The 23,084-nt window shown below is 38.2% G+C and overlaps 3 protein-coding genes across 5 annotated transcripts; 1 reads left to right on the forward strand and 2 right to left on the reverse strand.

Moving 5' to 3' along the window:
* Positions 1 to 301: 301 nt before the first annotated feature.
* On the forward strand, positions 302 to 3,521 carry LOC110852348. Its single transcript, XM_022100394.2, has 5 exons — positions 302 to 733; positions 850 to 984; positions 1,072 to 1,245; positions 1,336 to 1,578; positions 1,659 to 3,521. Exons 1-5 carry the CDS (start codon positions 572 to 574, stop codon positions 3,117 to 3,119), a joined length of 2,175 nt encoding a protein of 724 aa, XP_021956086.1. The 5' UTR covers positions 302 to 571; the 3' UTR covers positions 3,120 to 3,521.
* On the reverse strand, positions 3,150 to 13,557 carry LOC118436209. Of its 3 annotated transcripts, none has more exons than XM_035853753.1 (6): positions 13,325 to 13,557; positions 13,118 to 13,249; positions 6,437 to 6,473; positions 4,995 to 6,331; positions 4,584 to 4,910; positions 3,150 to 4,124 (listed from the first exon to the last, which is right to left on the reverse strand). In XM_035853753.1, exons 4-6 carry the CDS (start codon positions 5,387 to 5,389, stop codon positions 3,647 to 3,649), a joined length of 1,200 nt encoding a protein of 399 aa, XP_035709646.1. In that variant the 5' UTR covers positions 5,390 to 6,331; positions 6,437 to 6,473; positions 13,118 to 13,249; positions 13,325 to 13,557; the 3' UTR covers positions 3,150 to 3,646. The 3 variants fall into 3 exon arrangements, with proteins under 3 accessions (XP_035709646.1, XP_035709648.1, XP_035709647.1); XM_035853755.1 differs by lacking the exons at positions 13,118 to 13,249; positions 13,325 to 13,557 and adding exons at positions 7,586 to 11,223; positions 11,337 to 13,109; XM_035853754.1 differs by lacking the exons at positions 13,118 to 13,249; positions 13,325 to 13,557 and adding an exon at positions 7,586 to 13,109.
* A 1,815-nt stretch (positions 13,558 to 15,372) lies between these two features.
* On the reverse strand, positions 15,373 to 17,825 carry LOC118436276 (phospholipase A1-like). The gene is made up of 6 exons (XM_035853992.1): positions 16,870 to 17,825; positions 16,648 to 16,790; positions 15,940 to 16,419; positions 15,825 to 15,881; positions 15,589 to 15,751; positions 15,373 to 15,511 (listed from the first exon to the last, which is right to left on the reverse strand). The coding sequence occupies exons 1-6, from the start codon at positions 17,010 to 17,012 to the stop codon at positions 15,451 to 15,453; spliced, it is 1,047 nt and encodes a 348-aa protein (XP_035709885.1). The 5' UTR covers positions 17,013 to 17,825; the 3' UTR covers positions 15,373 to 15,450.
* Positions 17,826 to 23,084: the final 5,259 nt, after the last annotated feature.

Raw genomic sequence — 23,084 nt, forward strand, 5'->3', positions numbered from 1 at the left:
GTCGTTGGAAGATGTATGTAAATCATTAGTATGCATAACTATTAATCAAGGTTGGAAGATACACCGTTCCGTCGCTCGACTATATTTAGGAATGTGGCAGGCTAATAAATTAGTACTATTTTTACTTGTTATTCATGGTTGATGCCATCCGTAATCGGTGGCGATGGTTCGAAATCGATAAGATCGGAAATCATGAAAACTCGTTTTAGGCTCATAGTCAGAAACAAACGAAGGACTTTAGACGGGTGTCTCACCCGAGAGAGCGGGAGAGCCACCGGTTCGATTTCTCAACGAGTCCATATTTCCCTTCGCCTGTTTTAATGCACACGTTTTGTAAATACTCAGTCATCTCCCTTCCACCCTTCATTCATCATCGTCTCCTCCCTAATTTTCGTTTTTGCGAATATTGGCTCCTTGTGGGAGACGTCGGTGGGGGACCGGTGACGGATAACGTTACTTTTTTTGCGTGGAATTAAAATCAACAGAGACGAGGAGGACGAGTTAAAGACTGAAAATAAAACGTTAATTTGCTCTCCGACCTCCCTGTACTTATCGCTATTGAGGAGGAAAGATGAGTGGGGGTGAACTTCTTATTCGGTTGGGGGCTTCCCCAGACCACCTCCAACATTTATGGTGCTGCGGAATGAAGTCGCCAGTCAGCTCGCATATTCGAACGTTTGGTGACCAGAAGTGGCAACGTTTTGCCCTACTATACAATGTTGAGGGAGAAAAGGTGAGGTTGAAAATAATTAATAATAATAATTGTAATAACTTTGTAGAGTGGTTGATTTTAAAAAATAGTCATGGTCATCGTTCTAACGTGTTATCTTTCTTGTGTTTCCACAACAGTACACTATTGGCCAACGCTTCGAGGATAGAGAAACCCAAGGCGAATATCTATTTTGTTACTGCGACAGAGTGTCAAAGTCATCGCATTGTCAGATTACTTGTGAAGGTGGTGATTTTTTTGTACAGAATTTGCAGGTGAGTCATCTGATTGATAGTGATGTGCTAAGCAAATTTACTTTTTATATTACCATTTTGTATGTAACGTAATTTTGTAATTATAAGGGCCGTCAAGGTCAAGGGACATTCATTAATGGAGAGCAAGTTATTGGAAAGGTGCAACTAAAGTTTGGTGATATCCTTTCCCTTGGAGTCAAAGGCTTAGCGGATCCTGCTCAAGTTGATTTATCAAAGAAAGGAAAAAAGAAGGAGGATAAAACAGCAGTGTTTTGGTTTCAGGTACTCAAAAATAATTCATTTTAATTACTTATGTATAATTATACTGTGTGTGTTTGTAGTTGATGTAATATGTATATATGACTAACACAGGAACCCCTGCAGCTCGAATCGATGTACACTAGTTCCAACTCGAATGGAGATATACACAAAGACGGGTGTTTTTCTGGAACTTTGGTGAATATGGTGATGGAAAACAATTTCAGAGTCCAAAAAGCGAAAAAGGAACAGAAAAAGGGACAAAAGTCGTCTGACACTAAAAAGAAACCCAAACGAGGTGATGGCAATGAACAACGAGGACAAATTTGTGATTTTACACCTGGTCGCAACACTTTGGTATTATATAATAAATATACAATAATATTGTCATTCTTTTTAGTATTAATTGCTAAGACATGTTAATCTAACATTTGTAGGTGTTGTATGAAATCCTGAAGCATTTACCTCTCGACGATATTAAAACTTGCCGCTTGGTGTGCTCAACCTGGAATGATGAAGCTACCAAGTTATTAATGAAACGATCTGTCGCCCCTCTCGATCTGTCCCAAGGTTATATCTCCGTAGCTAGCAGGGTCAAGCTGTTTTCATACGTTCACGAAATGAAGGACGTTGTCTCGCAAGGAAGATTTTGTTTGGAACTTCCATCGTGTTCTGACTTTGGGCCAGAAGGCAAAGGAGGCAAAGGAGGACCTGGAGACAAGCTTTTGTCAGACATGACTTGGTTCTTCAAAGGTGGATTTCCTCATCCTGTCACAACGTTAGACCTCAGTGGATCCGTCCGTTGCAAAAAAGAGTGGGACATGTGGTCATCCATCTTAGAAAATGTTGGTCTCCATTTGGAGGAACTTTCAATTAAGTTGGAATTGGATCTGACGACTCAAGAATCACCTTCATCAAAACCATTCCAAGTTAATTTCCCAGTCTTGAAACAACTCGCACTTAAGCCCGCAGCAGTAGATAAGATATTTACGCAACAGGGATTCGAATTTATTGAAGTTGACAACGGTCTGAAAATGAAGGATTGGGTAGTTTCATTCGTCAATGCAAGTCCAAAACTTCAGTCACTCACGTTAGACTCGAGCGACTTGTACTCTGCTTTTACTACCTTAGTTCTTGAACAAGTCATTCAGGGTGGCTTTCCTCATTTGAACAGTCTCAAACTTTCCGATTATCCAGACTCTACACTCAAGGTTTTGCTTAAATTGCCTCGGCGGTTGGAGAAGTTAACGCTTAATTGTAATGGATATGAAGAAGAGACCGTAAAGGACTTGAGCCTGTTGGAGGAAGTCATCAAGAAATTTTCCCCCAGTCTGGAATATTTTAAGATTACCTTACCCGAAGTTGATGAAGAACGTGAAGAACTTTGGAAGAATAAAGGTGTGAAAATTCCAGAAGTCTTTCCAAGATTGAGAATATTTAAAGTTACTGGGGCTCCAGGTGAAGTCAGCGTCAACCTTATTTTCTCCGACGTTAGTGGATTGAATTATGAGAAACAGTTCCCTAATCTGGCATACTTGAGCGTTGACCCTTTCGAAGACCCAAGCTCGACTGGAAACGTTGGGAGCAAGGCATTTTTTGAAATGTTTTTCCCTGCTGAGACTGAACAAATTTGTAAATCCGTAGGAGCCTTGGATATTCCTTACTTAAAGGAGAGTGGGGGACTTTGTGAGTATGTGGGTAGAATAGCCACAATGTTCCCAAATGCTAAAAATAAGTATTTGGATAACGCCAGAATCAAAGAAGCCCAATCATCAGGGAAGGGACGCAAGCGAAAAGTTAGCGCAGTCCCCTCCACTCGAACGCTTCGCCCACGTAAAAGAGTCGCTGTTCCCAGAGAAAATGATGATTTCCGTGCCTTTCCATGTAACGTTGTGTGATTTGTAAGATTGTATTTTTCCTCAAAATTACTTTATCGAATTTTTTTTATTCGAAGTTGTCCTTGTACGTACTGTCTCAAAATATTTAAAGTGTCAATATAAATTGTAGAGTTTCTGATAATCATATAACTTGTTAATTAATGTCACAATTTAAATTCATGATTTCATAAACATTAACTAAATGTTGATAACAAAATTTGAAAGTCATACATAGTTGAATCAAAAACTTTGCATTTGTTAACCATATCAGTTTGTGTTTCGCTTGTTAACTTTACCATTTAACCTGAAAAGAAGAAGACTCCAAAGTTATAACTTTATCATAACCATATGAAAGTCATGTCATACATATATGATTTTAATTCCTGTTAAAAACATGTATTAATAAATATTGTTGGAATATTAGCAATGACTTAATCATATTCTACATACATATTATTCAATCCGCATGTATACATAACCACGTTCATAAATAAATTCCTAACAATAATTCAATCCCAAGTGGGTCCTGTGGGTCATATTTCGCTCATCTACATAAGGAGCAAAGATACTGTTTGCGTTATGCAAAAGTCCTGCGTGACCAGTGCAGTTCCCCGGTCGATGAAGTTGCTCCCAACCTTGATCCTGATGGGTTGAAATGATTTGATAACTCTACGGTTGATTTTGGAGATGTTCTTCTCCATCAGCCAATCACCTGACAATTTCTTGGATTTGATCCCCAGCTGTGCAGCAAATGTTTCAAACAGCATGCACGCCACGACGCAGACGGAAATGATGAAGGGGTAGGTGATATACCCCTCCGAAGTCAGAGATCGGGCGAGCTTGATGAGGACGAAGGTGCAGAATATTTGGACGATGGGGGCAACCACGAGGATGGCTGGAACCACGCGTTCAGAGCCAAATCTATTCTGTTCTTTTTCCAGCACTTGGAGACATCGGTAGAGCTTGATGCGGGTGGTGAGACCTATTCGCCTCCCAAAGGCGCTGCTCACACTCGTTTTCGTCATCCTAATAACATATTTCAAAAAATATCGAGAACATGAATATGTATATATAAAATATATGTATAAAATTAGTTAGATACTCAGCTAGAGATATGTAATGGAGGTCTCCCAGCATATACTCTCGGATTTTGACCAAATTTGTGCCAATTGACTACAAACTTAATTAATATGAAATTTTCAAAAGGCACTGTCTACCAATGCGCAAGTTTAGCGGAGATATTTGCATCCAAAAGGAGAAAACGTGCAGTAGATTTGGAAAGTATAAAGTTTGATTGTGAAGTTTATTACCCGTTTTCTCCTCTTCGAATGCAAATATCTCTGCGAAACCTGCGCATTAACTGAAAGCGTCCTTTGCAAATTTCATATTAATTAAATTTCTAATCGATTGACACAAGTTTGGTCAAAATCGGCGAGCATACGCTGGGAGACCCCATTGTAATAATTGTCTAAAAACATTGGAGACCTTTCAAGCAAATCCAGATAGTCCAGAACGCACCCATTGGCCAGCAGAGTGACATTGAATAAGAGAAAGAAAGACTTGAAGACTTTGACGGCAATGTGATACCCGTCAGCAAACATGACCAAGATTTTAATCAGTTTCCACGCCGGGCTCAAGTAAATCCCTTCTGTCACCAGCATGCCGCAACCTGTGCAGTATCCAAAAGCGAATCCCAAGTACGGTGGACTACAACAATTAGCATAAATACGCCGGATTCTTGTCAATGCGATAATTGGACACATTGTATTCGCAAAGATTAAAACTTTTCTCATGAACTTGTTCCTGCGACTCCTGTAAAATGCAGAGGACAGCTTTTAGAAGTGCATCTCTTAACGAATAAATAAATATGCAAAGCTGATGTACATATTTATGTACCTCACGTCTCCCTTCGATGTGAGAATATCCATAGTCTTGAACGTATCTTGAAGCCATTGTTCAAACTTTATTGTTGTATTCAATAATACGGCTGCCTTTTTTGCCAGACCGACCCCCATCCCCCACAAGTAGACGAGTAATGTGGCCAGCAACATCCGAATGCTCGGCAACAAGATGAGTGTACATCCAACTTTGGCCTGGCTAATAATTGTGCACACCATTGCCCCAAAATAAACAAGTTGTAGTACTTCAATCCCCCGAATGAGTATGATCTGAGCTCTTTTCTGGAGGACAGCAATTCCTCCAGAAACTGGATCCCACACGAGAGGGAAACATTTTAGGCGAGCCATGGAGCGGAGACTCCATTTTATGAAGAAAAAGTGGTCATGCAACATATTTTAGAAATGATTGCACATCCGTTAGTGCAGATATGCTAATGCAAATGAGAAAAACTATCTGCCGTCGAGACCATTCAGCTGAAAAGGAGTGGTCAACGCGGACTAGAATTTAATTGGGTGTAAATACTTAATTCATTATAAACTCAAGTTTACAGTTAGTTATGACACTAGTTTTAGTTTAATGAATATTGAAAAATTAACCACGACCTTTAATCTTTTACCATGTGGGCATTCCATTCTGTCCAGCCCTTGATTCCCAATTTTGCCTGCAAGTAGAATGACACACCAAAAAGACGACTTTGATCAATAAGCAATGGGAGATTGGCATAACATGAACGGACCTCATGTGGAAGTCCTAATTCTTATGGGCGTCCTGACTTATTGAGTCGGACCATCGAAATTGTTATATGTAAAATCGCCTTATGTAAAGCTTCTCATGTTAAATTTAAACTATGTACATATAAAAGTACTAAATTGCCAATTTTCTATCGCTTTTGAAGTACCAAATGTCATATGCACAGGTGTGATTTAATTATTAAGGAGACTAGTTCATTTTCCTCACTTTCATCTTTGCCTGAAGTAGTGGCTCTGTAAGTCTTGAAGAGAAAGTGCATACTTCGATCTAACGATAAGCTGTAAACTTTCCATAATGCTTGCAAATTAATTAACTATAGATGTACCGAACTATTTAATTGCGGGGTTATTTTTGAACCACCATTAAAAATCATTTTTTCCTTATCTAGCATCTATATCCATATAGGAGAATTTACGATGAATATTTAAGAATACACAGACTAGAGTTTCTCAAAGCTTAAAGATCTATTTAATTGCATATTATGTAGCATTTTACGGAAAACGGAAGACACGGAAAAGTCTCTACTGTTTTATACTCCACTTGTGAACAATTTAACTGGATTCTTTACGCTGCATAGTCTCATTCTGAAAAGATAAGATCGTACATACGTATGTAGATTAGACTGTTTTTGTAAAAAGATACACCGGAAGTTATTCTCCGCGTAGAAAGTATTTATTTATGTAATATACCTTTTCAGAGCAGCAAATCGCTGGCAGCAACTCCGAACTGAAATGTAGAACATGCATTGAATTGTATTTAATGAGCAGACATACATATCGTCGGACTAACTCTAAAACCACGTAAGTGCATTCCCTTCTTAATTCGAAATCCACCTATGTGCAGTCAGTAGTTAATTCTAAATCCACCTAAGTGCAGTCAATAGTTAATTCTAAATCCACCTAAGTGCACAAGAAAAACGGGGAAAAAGACCTAACTGCAATTCCAAAATTATAGAGTTTATTAATTATGCAAATAATACTATGAGCTGTAATATGAAAGTTTTTGGCAGATGAGGCTAGTAATGCGAAAACGTTCGAAATTTAAAAACCACAGGTTCAGGGGGTGTGGTGCTTGCGCCTAAATTAAGCTTAATATAGACTATCTAGCGTGTAATATGTCTTTTTTCAACCAAAAGAACCCCAATGAAATATTCGAAATTTAAAACCACACACTCAATGGGTGTGGTTCTTGGCCGCTAAATTAAGTTTCATAAATTCATGGCATAGCATATTTAATTGTACTGACAAAGTATAAATCGGATTAGAAACATCCGTAAAATTAAATAGCATGTTTCTGGGCACACCCCCTAAAGATTTTGTTCCACAGTTTTTAATATCCTGAACCGTTCAGCTAATTCAGATAGAAAAAAGATAGATTATATGGTTGATAGTCTTTATTAAGCTTAATTTAGGCGCCGAGAACCACACCCCCTGAGGGAGTGAATTTTTAATTTATCCCGTTGTTAGAATTTCCTTATGAGACAGAAAAAAGATAGGTTACCAGCCAGGTCTTTTTTAAGTTTAAAATAGGCGCAAGAACCACACCCCCTGAACCTGTGGTTTTTAAATTTCGAACGTTTTCGCATCACTAGCCTCATCTGGCAAAAACTTTCATATTACAGCTCATAGTATTATTTGCATAATTAATAAACTCTGTATAATTTTGGAATTGCAGTTAGGTCTTTTTCCCCATTTTTCTTGTGCACTTAGGTGGATTTAGAATTAACTATTGACTGCACATAGGTGGATTTCGAATTAAGAAGGGAATGCACTTACGTGGTTTTAGAGTTAGTCCGACGATATGTATATGTACCTATATGTAGATAGGTTTGCGTTTACGTTTTTGACTTTAATACGTAATTATGTCCCCATAAATTAACCCTGGTCGAAAATATACGAAGTCATATATACTTCAGTTTGTTAAAGCCAATTAAAATACTGTGTAAACATATAATGATTGACGGATGCAAATATTGCTTGTTGCGTGAACTTTAATAGATTGTCATCGTAGGGAATTACTAGTGTGTATAAACACTGCACGTCGTATCAATTTTGGTCTGTTTGATTATACGTCAACACATGTACATCTCACATGCCAATGTCAAAGTTATTCAAGACGTATAGCTGGAAAGACAAAGAGTGACATTGGTATCTCCAAGTTGACTTCTAGGAAACGCAAAGAGGTATTTAATTCTTCATTTGCGTGTCCTCATGTGGCTTATGTTTGATCTTTTATGGCTTTGCATAAATATACTGTTTACAGTTCTACACATAATCGGCAGACAGAATACAGCATAGGTATCCAGACACACATTTTATAATGAGCTTTTCTTTCAGTAAAAAATACGTGCCATTTTCGGGTCGTGTAACGTAAGTACCTTGATCAACGGCGCATATTTACTTGAACAGGCAGCTTGTCATAGTTTTGTTCAGCCCGTACAATATTTGTTCTTTTTACGTTAAGTTTTATAACTGAAATGGGCCATGAAATTAGTCTCAACCGCAAACATTCCAGCGTATTTGCTCCACGCGTACTTTTCTAACTAGGGTTCTAGCTCACCTGCTTATTGTTTGTAAGAAAAAGTTACCAAAATTCACCTCCGGCAATCCAATCATTTTTTCAGAACTGAATTTTTTTCTTTCACTGAAAACCTTGGAGTTTCTTTCTTGGAAAGTCCATTGTTGTCTACGCGTTCCGGTTTGTGTCAACTCTCATTTAATATGAATGAAATGGAATGAATGAAACCCAATTTATTAAACCTGATTTTTTAGACAATGTTGCCTGTTATCATTGATTCTAGGATAAGACCTAATCATCTCCACCCCTCGCTACCATATTTTGTATGGGCATGCACGAATACATGTGTGTTATTTGGGGTTTCGACCTTCTGCTTAGTTCGTGCGTCGCCAAGACCCGCGGTGGATAACCCAGTCATGGGCGAGATACCGTCGGATACCGCTATGTGCGTAGTGTAGAAGGCACAGTCAAGTGGAAAATTGTACTGCGACCTTATATAACGCTCTTATTATTTCCACTAATAAATTCAACTTGCGTGTGTGCACTTTTTCTGACAAATTGAGTGGGTATACATTAATATTACACGAACATTGAACATGCGCGTGTAAATTTATGCATGCATATTCATATGATGCACATTTCATATCATATTGGCAAACTGTGGCATTAGAGGAATCCAAGCCATGCTTTGCAAGCCAACTTTTTAGTTTGGATTTTTGCACAATTTATTATTTAATAATCAAATGGAAGTGAAAATATTTTGTCTAAGCAACATGCCTGACGCTGACAGCATATTTAATTCTGTTCCGCATAGTGATTGAAATGAAAGAAGCTAAATATTTAGTGGAAAACGACGATACTTTTTACATCAGCCAGTAAACTTATTAGTGTGCATCGTTTGAGGTCATGCAAAAAATTCTACATATTCACGTAGCACGGGCCCATTGAGTGCTTTTGGGAAGAGGTTGAAGTTACCGGAAGTACGTGGAGTTGATCGTTTGATACTAGCGCAAAACAGGAACCACTTACTTGCAGAGTATGCAATATGAGGAGGCATGCTTGATCTTGACTTTCACCCGGAGGGTCATCAGCAGTGGCGAAATGTGAAAGTCTAAACTGATTTCCTAGGATCAATTTTCCAGAATTGGGTTACGGAGGAAAAACACATGTCTTGACAGTAGTGTGGAAGTCAGTGAGAACTCATCACATGGATCTATTTTTATAGGGTCAGAGCTGCATCATGTGCGTATGCTTTTTAACATCAGCGTGTTCAACATCTTCTGGGGACATGATGACAAGTGGGGATTTATTCACGACTAGGAAGCCTAGGATGACGTTATCTTTGTGATACTCCATCACAACGTGCAACTGCGTAAGACAGGAAATTGATGCAATGGTGCCGAAAGGGGCACGTTCCATTAGACTCAATATCACTCCAGGACACGAACAAACCAGTTTTCTTTTTTGTCCCAAAATATTGTTCCAATCGGGCAAATAAAATAACATGTACGGATGGAGGAACTTATTTGTTTAGAACACGAGGAGGAAGTCATCGCATTTGATAAATTATACAATTTCCAGAAATGAACACCCAAGCAGCCCTGTTGGAAATGGTGTAACAGCGATTTAGCCAAGCAAAGTTATGTAGTATTTCAAAGGGTACATAATTAATTACATAATTTCCTTCAAATTATAGTAAATAATTTTATTAGGAAATTGTTCATATTATTTTGTGCTTTACCCAGCAGAACATGACATGAATTCTAAACTCTGCTCTGCATTCATCACCGAGAAGTTTTGGGCCGACGCGAAAAACATTTCTCACAATCATCCAAACTTTATTGATTCAAACTGCAACGTCGGGTTTTGTGTTTCAAGCAAAAAGTTGCGGTAGGTGTGGATATTGCTTCGCTGCAAACAATTTTTCTTGTTTCTTTTGCTAAAGGGATTATGCATGGGCGAAACTCGAGCTAATCCAACCATTTTTTTTATCCTTTCTCCAACACTTTTTTAAAACTTTGGTATACTACCCAAAAATACTTATGCACTAGAGAAGCTACGAGTTGGTTTGTACTCACCCAAGCCATTCAGCACATAAAAGTTTGACGATTTGTAAAGATGGAAAGTTTTTCGTATCAGACGAAGTGTATGTAATAACACCAAAAGTGCAAGACTGCTGCAAGCGTTGTAAGTTCTGAGATAAGATTTTCATTTCTATCGAGGTATGCACGCCTAAGAAATAATAATTAATTTTCCATACTGTGCGATTATTTCTTTAACCTTACATACGTTAACTATGATACCCTCGCTTCCCTTCAAATTACAGACTCATCAATACATAATTTTTAAGAATACATGTTAAAATTTATTATTTACAATCAAACACAGGCCTATATTCCACCCCAGATTGATTGTCTAACTCTCTTTACCACGCAGCCACTGACCTCTAATTTATTAACCTCACTTTGGTTCGAATTGAATCATTTATCCAATTGCAAAAACAAGCGGAGACTGATCTGTGTGAATATGCAGCGTTGGAGAAAACACGCTCTCGCTGTATCTGACAATATGCATGTGGCATCAAAGGGATGCACTATTTATTCGTCGGGTCGTGGGATGGTGGAGGTGTGGTTGGTCATGTTATTAAGCTATCGCTGATGAGGATCAGTCACATCACATTTCATTCCGTGTGGGAGTGAGTTGTGTTTCATTTCACCGCACAGCAGCCACGGTGAAACAACTTCAAAAAACTTTCACCCGTCCCACATATTGCGTGTCGCTCTTCTCGCTCCCTTGCCCTTCGTCTGGAAATGTTTGCAACTTTTGTTTTCCATGCGGAGAGAGGAGAAGTCGTCATTTTATTCTCCTCTTTGTGCAGTCTCTCCCCAACGGCTTTCCATTACGAGATGAAAACAAATTATCCCTCCACCCACTTCATCCTCACTGGAAATTGAGCCGGCTGCAAAATTGGCAAAGAAATTTGAAACGGTTAGCGACTGCTGCTTGTCAATGTGCTGTACTGCGGTTATAGGCTGGAAAGTGAAAGCGGCTCCCAATTTAACCTCGACTCACTCTGTTTTCCTCCCTTTATTTCTGCTCTGGCTGAGCACCAATAGAGCACACACGACGTATTTCCGGTCTCCTTTGGTGAAATAAATGACGACATTTTATACAGTGAGTTGAACCGACTAAATCCTAAATTGCAAATATCCGCACAATATGTTTAACTTATGTCGGGCTGTGTCGCTCACTCGCTTGCTTCTATTTGGACTTATTTACTATGCATATGCTCAAAGCAAACGTGTGCATGTGTATGAACCACATCTACAAACCGAGAGATCGTCGCACGAGGAATATTAAAAAATCGGAGGTCTTCCAAACCGTGCACATTCATGCATCCACGAATCTGGTCAAGTCCATTGAACTAGAGTGTGGGCTATTTCTCCACTAAATAGATTATGCAATATATACACACAAATCTAAACAAATTGTACATGTCCTGTTCTAGCTTTTATATTTTTCTTCGTTGTTCTGGACCACGACATTCCAATTTAGTCAACCAAATTAAATTCCGTACAAATGAATGGTAAAATAATAGGATTTCATGGCGAAGATATTTTATATGAACAACAAATTAATTCCTCTGCGGTGGATGTTGTAAGTGTAAGTGGTCCTTGTTATGTCGCACTAATTGTGCGACTAACCAACCAACCCACTTTCTGTCTTTCTCAAATTTGAGGGTTCTTACGTCCAACTTGCTCCGTGCGTAAGTAAATACATGTAGCTTCCAAGTTCGAACCAGACCACATAGTCAGAGAACTAAGGATTGCTCTTATCCTGACGAGAACTCTGATTCGCCACAATTAGAGCGTTGTTAAGTTAAACTATCGGATACACATGTCTCATCGTCCTCCTATTTGCACAATGGTGTGTCTTTCTGGAGGCTCACAAACTTTCTCCCTGTGTGCACACAGCAACAAAAAGAACAACCTCTGCTTCCTTTGAGAAAGAGGAAAATAGTCTGCCAACTAATACACAAAAACTGCTCCTCAATGCACTTTCACCACTATTTCCTCTTTTTCTCTTCATCAGAGATCATAGAAAATTCTCGAGCTTATTCAACGTGCACTTGTTTGTTGCCTCCATGTCCAGCAACCATATTATAGATAGAAATTCTGTTAATCTTCTTATATATTCGCGCAATTTGTCGAAAATTTAGAATAAAGGTATTTATTTTCCAGTACTAATGAGATGACGCTCTACTTGTACTCACTATTTTTAATTATATATGTATTCATTATATCGGAGAAAGCATTTTAAAAGTATGCACATTTTGCAATGAATTAGTGCACTTTATCTGAAACTATTACAAAGTATTAAACTATAGTAGTTTAAGAAAATACAGGCTGAATACTCGGTTTATTTTTATCCGTGCAATCTTTCCACAAGTTGCTCATATGTACATATAGAACCAAAAGTATATAAGGTGAGTTGCAAGGACTGTCACTCATTGTGCTAAGAAATATCCTGCATCAGAAGAAATTGAAGAGATCTTTCTTCAAAAAACGTGAACAGAACGCTGAAAACTTAGGCCGCACTGCGCTATTGATGGCATTACTTTACGACGTATTGGCATGTACAGAGTTTTGTGAGACAGATACTTTTCGCCAATGAAGACGACAATCTTGCTTTGCTCTACTTTCTATTTTTACTTCATATACCTTTCTCCACTATAAAATAAATAACTTTCCTCGCTTTCGTGAAGTTTTAGAATTGTTTAATCACGTATTTTGCTCTAGAGCTGAAATTTGGGGAACCATTCACATGTTTATTTATTCTATGCTGATCCTTACCCTCAAATAGGCCATTTATTTACTTAGATGCTGTTCGTGAGTGCAACACTATTTTACAGCTTTATGCAGGGATGGTAAGATGCACAAGTTGTCGACAAAGTTGAAGTAAATGAGGAGGTGAATTGAGACTTTCTTGGGTCAGATAATTTACTACATTTAGAAATACTTATTACATGGAAAATGACCGATTGATACTGAGCGACTGACCAGGTGAACTTGAGTTCGAGGTGTATTTATAAGTTTATGTACGTCACACTTAAATAGTCAGTTAACCAATAGAAATGTAGAGAAGAAACGCAAAGAGAGGAAAATATTTGAACTTTAAAGGACACGACAATGAACTGATAAAACGATATTATACATTCAAAAGTCCAGCGACAAACTGGCGACTTGAGACACAATTCTTGTGTAACGTACATATACTGACTTGAGTAAAGAGGAAAAAGGTAAGTTTACATAAAAAGATAGCTAATTATATTAGTCAAATCATGGAATTGAGATTAGTTCAATCATCATAAAGTAAAATGCATAAGAAATCATAAGTTAAAATACATACAAATAATAAGTCAAATTCATAATGCATTAATCATGTTAAGACGAAACAGATGCACATGGGAGAAGACGTAATCTGAATTTTGTAATGATTAATTCACATCGTTTATCAAAAATTGCAATTCTTGCAAAATAAATGGTACATAAAACTTCAAAACAACTAGAAGTGAGATGCACCAAAATCTTCTATACGTACGTATCTGCTGCATATGTATCTGCTTGTTAATCTCATTTGTTTATATATTTATGCTAGGAAATGTTCCATGAAATGTTCGACGCTACACATTTCGAGGAGGCGGCTCAGGGCTAAGCTCGAAATAATAAGCTCATTGTGCATTCCCCAGTGGGGATTTTAGTCAAACATGGTGTGGTAAATCCTGCTTTAACAGGGGGCCACTATGCCATCAGTGTTCCTACTTTGAATAAGAAAACAGGCGAATCATGAGATTATGCAGGACGTACATATCAGAGGTGCACAGTCTACGGGTCGCGCTGGACTTTCTCGCAATTTTCAATTTTACTTAATAAAGCCACAAAGACCAGTTTATAACTCAATCAGTAACACCAATATCTTCAACGGTTTTTGAATATTTTTCTCATCCTATTAAGCGTTTCTAGCCCCTTAATACTGGATAGAAGTATCGGGGCGGGATCGAAAAAGCCTAGTTCTAAGGCCGGGCTGGGGTTACAGATTTTGGGTCCATGCGCACCTCTGGCATGCATGGAGCTTACTCTCTCCAAAAAGTTGTACAATCAAACTGAACATAAAACTAAACCTAAAACCCAACATCCTCTTTGTCGACTGTTTTAATCTTTCTCCCGAGAACTCTCTCCCGTTTATCGGAGAACACTAGGCAGCCAGACGTCCATCTCCAAAGTCATCGTCAAGCATACGTACCTATGAGTCAAAAGGCGACAGTACATAGAGCAAAAAGTCATAAAAGCTGGGAGAGAGAATAGTCTTCGCAAATACAAATATAATGTGGTTCGTTTGTGAAAAATGTGGTGGTACATACATATTAATACTAAGCTTGTTTTTTTTAAATCACCATTTCTGCCCCTGCATCATTGTTAATAACGGTCTTCAAAGTAAGTCAAACTTGTTCAACTAATGACCAAGTTTCACTCGGATTTTTTTCAACTTCGAGGTTGCATTATGAAATGTTGCGCATGCAGTTGCAGCGATGAATCCTTATTTATTGCCCTAGATTAGCGTGTAAATTACAATCTCATCTAGCCTTCTCTTCTCATCTTCCGCTTCAAGAACAACTGCCCACGACGAGCGAGATGAAACTCGTCATCATTCGCTGGTGGTAAACACATGCCTGCCAAACGACCTTAATTTAACCAACCTATCCAAAAGCTAATAAGTGCTTGCCAACTTGAGAACTGGTGCGTTGTTGTTGCATATGAGCTTTCACTCCTTCTCGTGAAGTAGATCTTTACTCGGTGGCTGCTGTCAACTCCTCCGCTGCTATTATCACCACGACGAGTGCCACTATTCGCTAAATTAGCCATAATACAGCTCCATTATCCACTCAGTTTCACTCCATGGTTTCACTCTCTCCTGACCTTCCGACTCCTGGTCTTTTCACTCCAGAGACTCCTTCTTTCTCCTCGCTGCTTTTATGTCAGGAATATAAAAACACTCCGTCAAAGATATGTATGTCGCCTTGCATAACCAACGCAACCACATGTCACAATGAAGGCGTATAGTTTTTTATTTTGCCATTTTTACGCAATGAACATTTCAAGGTTAGACATGTTTAAGTAGTTCTCTGCTAAAGGATGTCAGTACCGGTCATTAGGGGGCCCGTTTTGAAGTAGTATTGTCCTTGCGTGCTAAAACAAAGAAGATTTTATACGTGGTAGCTTACTTTTGGCACCCATTAATTTGTCTCGTGTGTAACAGGACTCACTTTTCACTGCAACCTTCTCCAGCCAACTGCATGCTCCTGCACCCACCCAGGCAAACCACACCGATCATGGGCAAATCCACCACGGAATTACATTTGCAAGCCAAAAAGTCCCTTTTGATACTTTGTACGAAAAATTGAACAGCAAATAGGTGGCTGCAAATTACTATAAATATTGAATGTTACATTGTACAATTCATTAAGGCTCATGCTTAGGTCATATATATTTTCAATCAAACCTGGGATTCTCAAGTCCATCAGGAGACAGCCAGGCTGTGGACTCGTCCCACGATTCACTGTGTATAAAGCTAATTGATACAAAAACTCATTAAAAGCGACAACGAGGCGACAAACCATAAAAATCTGCATGTCCATCTCCACTTTTTTTCTGTCCCAGGCCCTTCATTCGCATCGCCGTGTGGTAGACATCTACAAAGTCGGCGTCTCCTCTGCCTAATCTCCACGTAAACCACTCGTGACTGAACATATTTCTAAACAAGGGTAATGCGGGGTCCAGCCCGGTAATTCTTCCGATTTTTGAACCATTATTCCAACTCTGGAATATCTGACCAGTCAAACCAGCGACGTGGGAGCCTAAGCTATAGCCAATCAAATGGATCTTGCCAGAAGTAACGTAACCCATGTTTTTTAACAGCTGCAGAAAAATGGCGAGTTTCCACGATACGAGTGGGATGAAGTAAAACACGATGACTGGATAAGATGAGAGGATACGTGAGGAGGTCGTCGGGGTGGATAAGACTGACCAGTCCAGGTAGATGATGTTCATTGATGGCTGGGTCTCCCCGTTGGCGTGGTCAGGGTTATTAAGGTAAGCTTTTATTTATTAAGGTAGGAGCTATGAATTAATTATCTGTACATGGAACACGGCCATTTGCACCAATAGCAAATAAATGCAGTGCTCAAATCGATATATTTGTGTCTCAACTCCGTCTCGACCAATGCTACGTGCTTACATAATCTCCAGAACAGATCGAGAGATTGTGTACAAACTCTGACAGAGTTGAGACACCTCAATTGGAGCTCTGCAGATAAAATATATACCCGTCTTAATTTCCAACGGAGTGAAACGTGTCAAATTTGGCCAAAAGCCGTGGATGATGATTACAGTTTTTGTAGCGTTTGATATGAATTTGGACGCTTGGATAGATTTTGGATCGGTTAGTTCTTGGTACGTGCTTGGATGGCTGGAATAAGTGAAATGTACAAATGTATAGGAACCAGTTGCACCCCGTGGAAGGATTAAATGAATTATTTAGGTCCTACCTTTTGAAAGGGAATAGACGAAAGTGGATGTCATTTAGGATGCCTCTCGACACGACAGGTTTTGTCAGGATTCTCCCAACCGAGGAATATTCCCCGAAAATCGGGTTTAAGCAGAGGATTACAAATATTATGGTGCGACACATTTTCAATCAAGTCCATTTTGTACTGTGCCTTTGAATTGGCCGAGTGACCGTAATATTGAGCTGACTGTATCATTATTGTCATTATCCCAACAATTCAACCATTCTTTTCAAGTTTACGTGGGAAATGATCCGGAAATAGAATATTTTTTTCATTGTTTTTTGACAGTTTAATGATCCACAGAGTTGGATATACGTAAGTACTTTTTGTTCTAGTGTAAATACACAGTATTTTAAATCCTGCATGTGTTACATAAGCAAACACTGACTTTACACATCGAACAAGTTTAGAAGAATTCATAAGCTTGTCGTCTACATCCTGCAAATTAATTGAATTTCTAGGAACACTCTGATCTTGAAAATGTATTCATCTTTCTACGATATCGAGTTAATTACAATTTGTGGCATGTATGTACGTATACAACAGAGCAAATAAATGCCATCGGCTGTCAAAATCACAAAGTGAAGATAGATGACATTCTAAAAACTACTTGTCATTTAAAATAGCTCGTAAAGTTTAATCTCCTAACCGAATTTTTAGTAAGGATATTAGTTTCAAACGTTATAATAACTAAATATTAAACATTCTGCAATGTTACTTAATACACTTAATCCTGCCACCCTATTAAGCGAAAACCTTGGAGGGAACCGAACCAGGACAAGCTCCCAATTAGCCTCCCCACAGACAAACCACCAATTATGTGCATTTGCGGTACTTATTATTCCTCGGCGGACATGTCATTAAAATTCATGATCCAATATTATGCCACTAGTTCCAAGAGAGAGCCAACCCTTCTCACTTAATGACTAATTAAAGGATGCACAAATAGTTCCATTTGTAGTAAAGTGTCACTCAAAAGTCATGAAGCCCTGAAATTCTGCCATTCCAGGCGAACCTGCCTCCCAGTTGATGACGTGTAATTAAACTTACAATGGTTGAACCAGAATCATTAAAAGCTTGTCTTTTAAGCAGGTGGATAAATTGTTGTGTAAATACGTGGAAAACCGTGCAAAAAATAAACGATGGGAATGGCTGGATCGAGAATGACGAAGAAGTCAATTCTTGTAATTAGAGAAAAGGAAAGGAAAAAGTGTGTTGCAATGTTGTCAGTCGCACGAGGATGGGGCTGAAGAGATCTCGAGAACCAGTGGGAGAGAAAGCCTGAGTGTCGGAGATGGTTTTCTTAAAAAAACATGACTGAAGGTCAAGGATAAAAAATCCATTTCTTTAATTCAAACACGTTCCCAACCATGTCGTCCCATAATTCCCACAACACAGTTCTTTCTAATCAAGACAAACTCAATGAAGGAAATAATTTCAAAAACTCGCTTCGGATTAATTGATTTTCTCCTTTTGCAAATCTTTCGATCCAATGAAGATAAAAAAACTTTTAATGACAGTTCTCAGTATTTCTCGAGTGACTACGTAGGTTTGAATCAACCAATCCTAAGCAAAAAGCACGAAGGATTTTTTCGCCTAAATATTTCTCTGTAAATGTTGAAATAATAAAAATACATGAGAGGTGTTTCATCCCCACTGTAGCAGACGTGTTCAAATATTTAAAACTATCGTATGCGTCACCATTTTAGAAATATAGTTAACATGGCGTTTAATTGAGTCAAAACACGTGCCTAGCATTTCGTTGTTATAATATTACTACCTCCGTGTGTACATAAGTTCCCTTACTTATTTCTGTAAATATGTAAGGCAAAAATTAGGGCAAATTAGCATAATCTAAACTAAATGTGCTTAAATTTTAGTTTATATTCGTGGAATTTGCCAGTGTTTTTATTCGCCTCTTTCTGCTCAAATCTGATGAATTTACTTTTCTGGTACTTTTATGTAAATCGAGTGAGATTTTAATTAACTCTGGCTACAGCTTGTATTACATTATTTTGACGTTGGAAAACTATAACATGAATTAATATGCATATGTAAAATGAGCTCCATGTTTAACGTAACATGCTTTCTCCAAGGTTGACATCCTACAAATTCTCCCATGAATATCACAAGTAGCTTATTCTAGTGACAGTTCACGTTGTGTGCACATATGGTATGTACATATGTGCATATTAAGTATGTACTCATCTACGCTATCATCGGTGACAGGTTCATTAGAATTCCATCCAACGATCCCAAGAAAGTACATATGTTGGTGCAATTTAAAAATTTTTGAATTGCATTTTACAATATTCAAAGATGAGGCAAATATATATTGCAGATAAATCCCGCAGGGTCAGTTTTATCATCAAAAATTTGAAATAAAACTTTGTAACCCATTCAAGAATTCAAGTACAATAATCCCAAGTTGTGAAATATGCACGATGGCATTCAAAAATACTTTTATGCATAATATCCTAATTCAACTAGTTGTTGAACGTTGCATGTAGCATCAACGACACCAAGTTCTAAAATTTATGTACGACTGGTAATAACTCTAAAGGAGACAGATCCCCGAAGGAGTCTCCAATTTTCCATACAGAGTCGGAATGACCTGTTACAACTCATCTGATTATCCCACCCACAACAACGCTGAAATTAAGTATCGTATTCTATAGCAGATTATTCTGATCGGGTATTACTATTTTCCAAAAACTTTTCAAACATATGTACATAATTACGAGTCACTGTCTGCTCTGGAATACATAGAATGTTGTTGGTATGAAACTCCTCAGTGCTTCGAACCCTTCAGAAGGTTGGTCTCCACATCTCATCTTTATGTCTACAGAAATAAATATCCAATCTCATTTCCTTTTCTCTGGTGCTATTTAGTTTATGTGATGATTTCGTGATTTCTGGGCAGACGTTGATTCGATTTGTTTTATATTTGACTAGAAATTTCAAAACTGGATATTACAAATTCATTCTGAAACTCTTTAATTATGCACATGCATACGGACTTTATACGATAACCCACTCTGCTCTGTATGACTTTGCCATTTTCTCTGTAGTAATTAAAACGAAAGACATGGACTTTCAGAAAGTGACTTGAGGATAAATATTAAACAAAAACAAAGAAATACGCGTCTAGTGCTCAATATTTAATAAGTTCGTACATATTTGTAATTCCTACTGAAACCCAAATGTGAAATGCGTCAACTGTCTGAATAAACTCTTCGCTTTTCTCCGCACAACACACTTTCAAGTTTCATTGCGAAACTGGTTTCGTTCTTTCTCCTCACGGTTCTGTATATTCTCCGTTATGCCAGAGACGCGTATCGTCTCGCACTAAATGAGCTCTTTCTGATCCAATCCTGATAATCAAGTTATAGAAATGGGTAATTTTTTGTGAACGTGTTTTTGCCTTCGAGGGTTTGTATTTCCTTTCTTTTATGATTGCTTTGGTAGAAATACTGTGTGAAAGTTGATAAATTTTTGCCCTCTATTCAATTTTGAGACATTTCTTAACAACGTATGAATACAGAGCGTGAATCAAGATACAAAACTCACTTTTGTTTTTGAGATAACAAGTGTTAGAGACATCTGGGATTATTGAAATTTGTATGCACCGTACCCAGATAGTCAAGGAACAGTTTGCAAAATAACTCTTAGCTCTGTGCATCAACATGCCCCCACTCCCCCCCACGGAGTGCAAGGTAGCCGTAAAAGGGTTTTCCAATGATGAATTGTACCATAAAAAATTCTTAAGAAAGTGGCGACAATTGAATTCAATGCCAGTAGAAGTCATGAGTCCAGTGTATCAAATGACACTAGCATAAAGAAGCAGGGATCATTGGCTGGAGTTCCACCTCCACCAAAGTGGGGTCTAAGATCGCCTAGGATCGAGGATGAGTTGTACTATATCGCAAATTTCATCAATAAGGAAAATCCGTCATGACAGAAAAGTATCCAAAATGTTGGGGGTGAGTCAGGCAATAGTTTTTAGGGTCAGTCACTCTGATCTAAATAGATTAAAGCGGAGGAGGACCTTGTGTACGTCCCCACGCCGTCTTACTTCAAGTTTTTCGAAGCAACTTCGCGATAACTGAATGAAAACTTAATTTCCAGAAATAAATTTTTCACTGAAATTACTCTTGACGAGTGGCATGACATTATTCAGATAGATTATTTTGGATTTTGGTACTTAAAGCAGAGATTTTTAAGCGGACGTCTCGGGCGCTAAGTGGGTTTTGGAAAACTTTTCAAAACGGGTGGAACAAAATCACTCCAAAAAAGTGTCAAAGGTGATAATGGCGTGGAAAAAGCGATTGCACCTCGTTTGACAAACTAATGGGCTACACATTGAAGCAATTTACAAAATTCACAAACGAAAAATAAAGCTGTAGAAAAATAAACAAAAGTGAGTTTTGTATCTTGATTCACTCTCTGTAGAATAGATATAAAAATGCTGATTCTGCGTATTTCTTTAGAATTCGGAAAAAGATGAGTCTGCACACGTTTGAAAAAATATGGGTCAATATGTTGATGAACTTTTGGCCATTGATGATGCTTCTCATATGCTTCTTTTATCATCAACACATGAGCAAAAAAAACTGGAGCAACATTTTCCATTTTATATTTTTTGCAACTACTTACTAATGACTCACACAGTCAGCATAATTCACATTCCTCACCAACCATAAACATAGATAAGCGAATCGAGGGAAACCCGTGCAGCATTTAATTAAACCTAATTCACCAAATAGAGAACCGTGTACGTATATAGCATCTTCACTGCCGGACACAAAACAGCTTCGACGAGGAGTCACCATAACTTACTTTCCATTTTTACTCTTTTTCCAATTTGGCAAGCATAACAAACAGAGCCAAATACGTTCGTAGAATCCAAGAGAAGTTACAAAACCAAAGCCTACAGTGCAGACTTCATTTAGTCCGAGTCATGGATCGAGTCCACTTCTAAATTTTTGTCCGAATTGGGCGACACGTATAGTTAATACATGGGTGCAAAATTTGAACTCAATTGGTTTAGCTATTTTGGCTCTATCGTGTCTCGGACGGACAGACATGACGATTCCATAAGCCCTGACTCGGGCTAAAAAGAGACACGCAATACCTTTGGTGCATGAGCCCCTTTGTGCTCTATATTTTACACCCCGATCGTCTCATTATCAAATGAACATAAATAAATTGGTCATGAGAATATCCTTATCCCATCTATCACCACCACCACACTCGATGCAATGCCACTACTGTGTCACCCAATACACTCCAAGTAAGAGCTCAAATTGTCTCAAATTTCCTCACATTGTGCCTGCCGACCTTTCCCCAAATTCTATCGTCACCACCATAAACGACTCGCATTACTCTCCGAATTACCCCAAAGTGCTACCAACAAAGGCACATCTGGAGGAAACGCTCCTAAATGACAAAATTTATCACAATACAATTAATCTTGACCGGAAATCCCACGCAGTAACACGTGGGTGTTTGGTATCACCTAGAGGATCAAACAGGAAGTGGTTTCACCATGACTTTCGCCACCATTAGAAACGATACAACAATGTTCTGAATCTGTGAAGAAAATTCAGAAGTAAAAATATTCGGACTTGATATCCACATGGCAAATGGCTACTTTCCCACTTGTTTGTGCTGAAATCTGGATCTGACAAGAATAGAAAACAACAGAACATCGTGGGGATCAACCTGGTTTTGTATAACTTTGTATGTTACTTGTGTGATGAAAGGCAAAACTACTTTGACAGCACGTTTCAAAACGTACCAGCTAATTACATCCTGCGCCGTCTTAAACTATACGTATACCATTTTACTTATACTTGTCCCCATTTTGTAGATAAGCACTCGAGGGGATATGTCAACTGCTGGCTGTAATCAGTAGTTGGTGAAGAGAAAGAAATTACATTTTTTATATTATTCTGTTAAAGGGCATTCCATGTTCCGAAAGGTCATAAAAACCATTTTATTATGAAAATAGGTGGATTTATGCAACTTTTCTGCCAAAATTACACGTCTCAAGTTTATATAAGTATACAAAAAATTCAATTTAACTTGTTGTTCAAGACGTGTATGACTTGCGCTTTATCAAAAAGTTTCTCCAACGTCACTTTCTCTCTAAACATGTCTCAGGTCGTTTATTTCTATGTGAAAGTCCACTG

This window comes from Folsomia candida, unplaced genomic scaffold (genome assembly GCF_002217175.1).
Source record: "Folsomia candida strain VU population unplaced genomic scaffold, ASM221717v1 Fcan01_Sc007, whole genome shotgun sequence".
Lineage (NCBI taxonomy): Eukaryota > Metazoa > Arthropoda > Collembola > Entomobryomorpha > Isotomidae > Folsomia > Folsomia candida.

Excerpts from the sequence above, each read along its gene's own strand:
- LOC110852348 (XM_022100394.2), top strand. The coding sequence starts at position 572 with ATGAGTGGGGGTGAACTTCTTATTCGGTTGGGGGCTTCCCCAGACCAC. Across the intron at positions 734-849 it reads ACAATGTTGAGGGAGAAAAG|TACACTATTGGCCAACGCTT; the intron begins GTGAGGTTGAAA and ends TTTCCACAACAG. Across the intron at positions 1,579-1,658 it reads CACCTGGTCGCAACACTTTG|GTGTTGTATGAAATCCTGAA; the intron begins GTATTATATAAT and ends TAACATTTGTAG.
- LOC118436209 (XM_035853753.1), bottom strand. The coding sequence starts at position 5,389 with ATGTTGCATGACCACTTTTTCTTCATAAAATGGAGTCTCCGCTCCATG. Across the intron at positions 4,911-4,994 it reads ACATCGAAGGGAGACGTGAG|GAGTCGCAGGAACAAGTTCA; the intron begins GTACATAAATAT and ends TGCATTTTACAG. Across the intron at positions 4,125-4,583 it reads TATCTGGATTTGCTTGAAAG|GATGACGAAAACGAGTGTGA; the intron begins GTCTCCAATGTT and ends ATATGTTATTAG.
- LOC118436276 (XM_035853992.1), bottom strand. The coding sequence starts at position 17,012 with ATGTGTCGCACCATAATATTTGTAATCCTCTGCTTAAACCCGATTTTC. Across the intron at positions 16,791-16,869 it reads CGTCTATTCCCTTTCAAAAG|CCATCCAAGCACGTACCAAG; the intron begins GTAGGACCTAAA and ends CACTTATTCCAG. Across the intron at positions 16,420-16,647 it reads TCCGTTGGAAATTAAGACGG|CTTACCTTAATAACCCTGAC; the intron begins GTATATATTTTA and ends AATAAATAAAAG.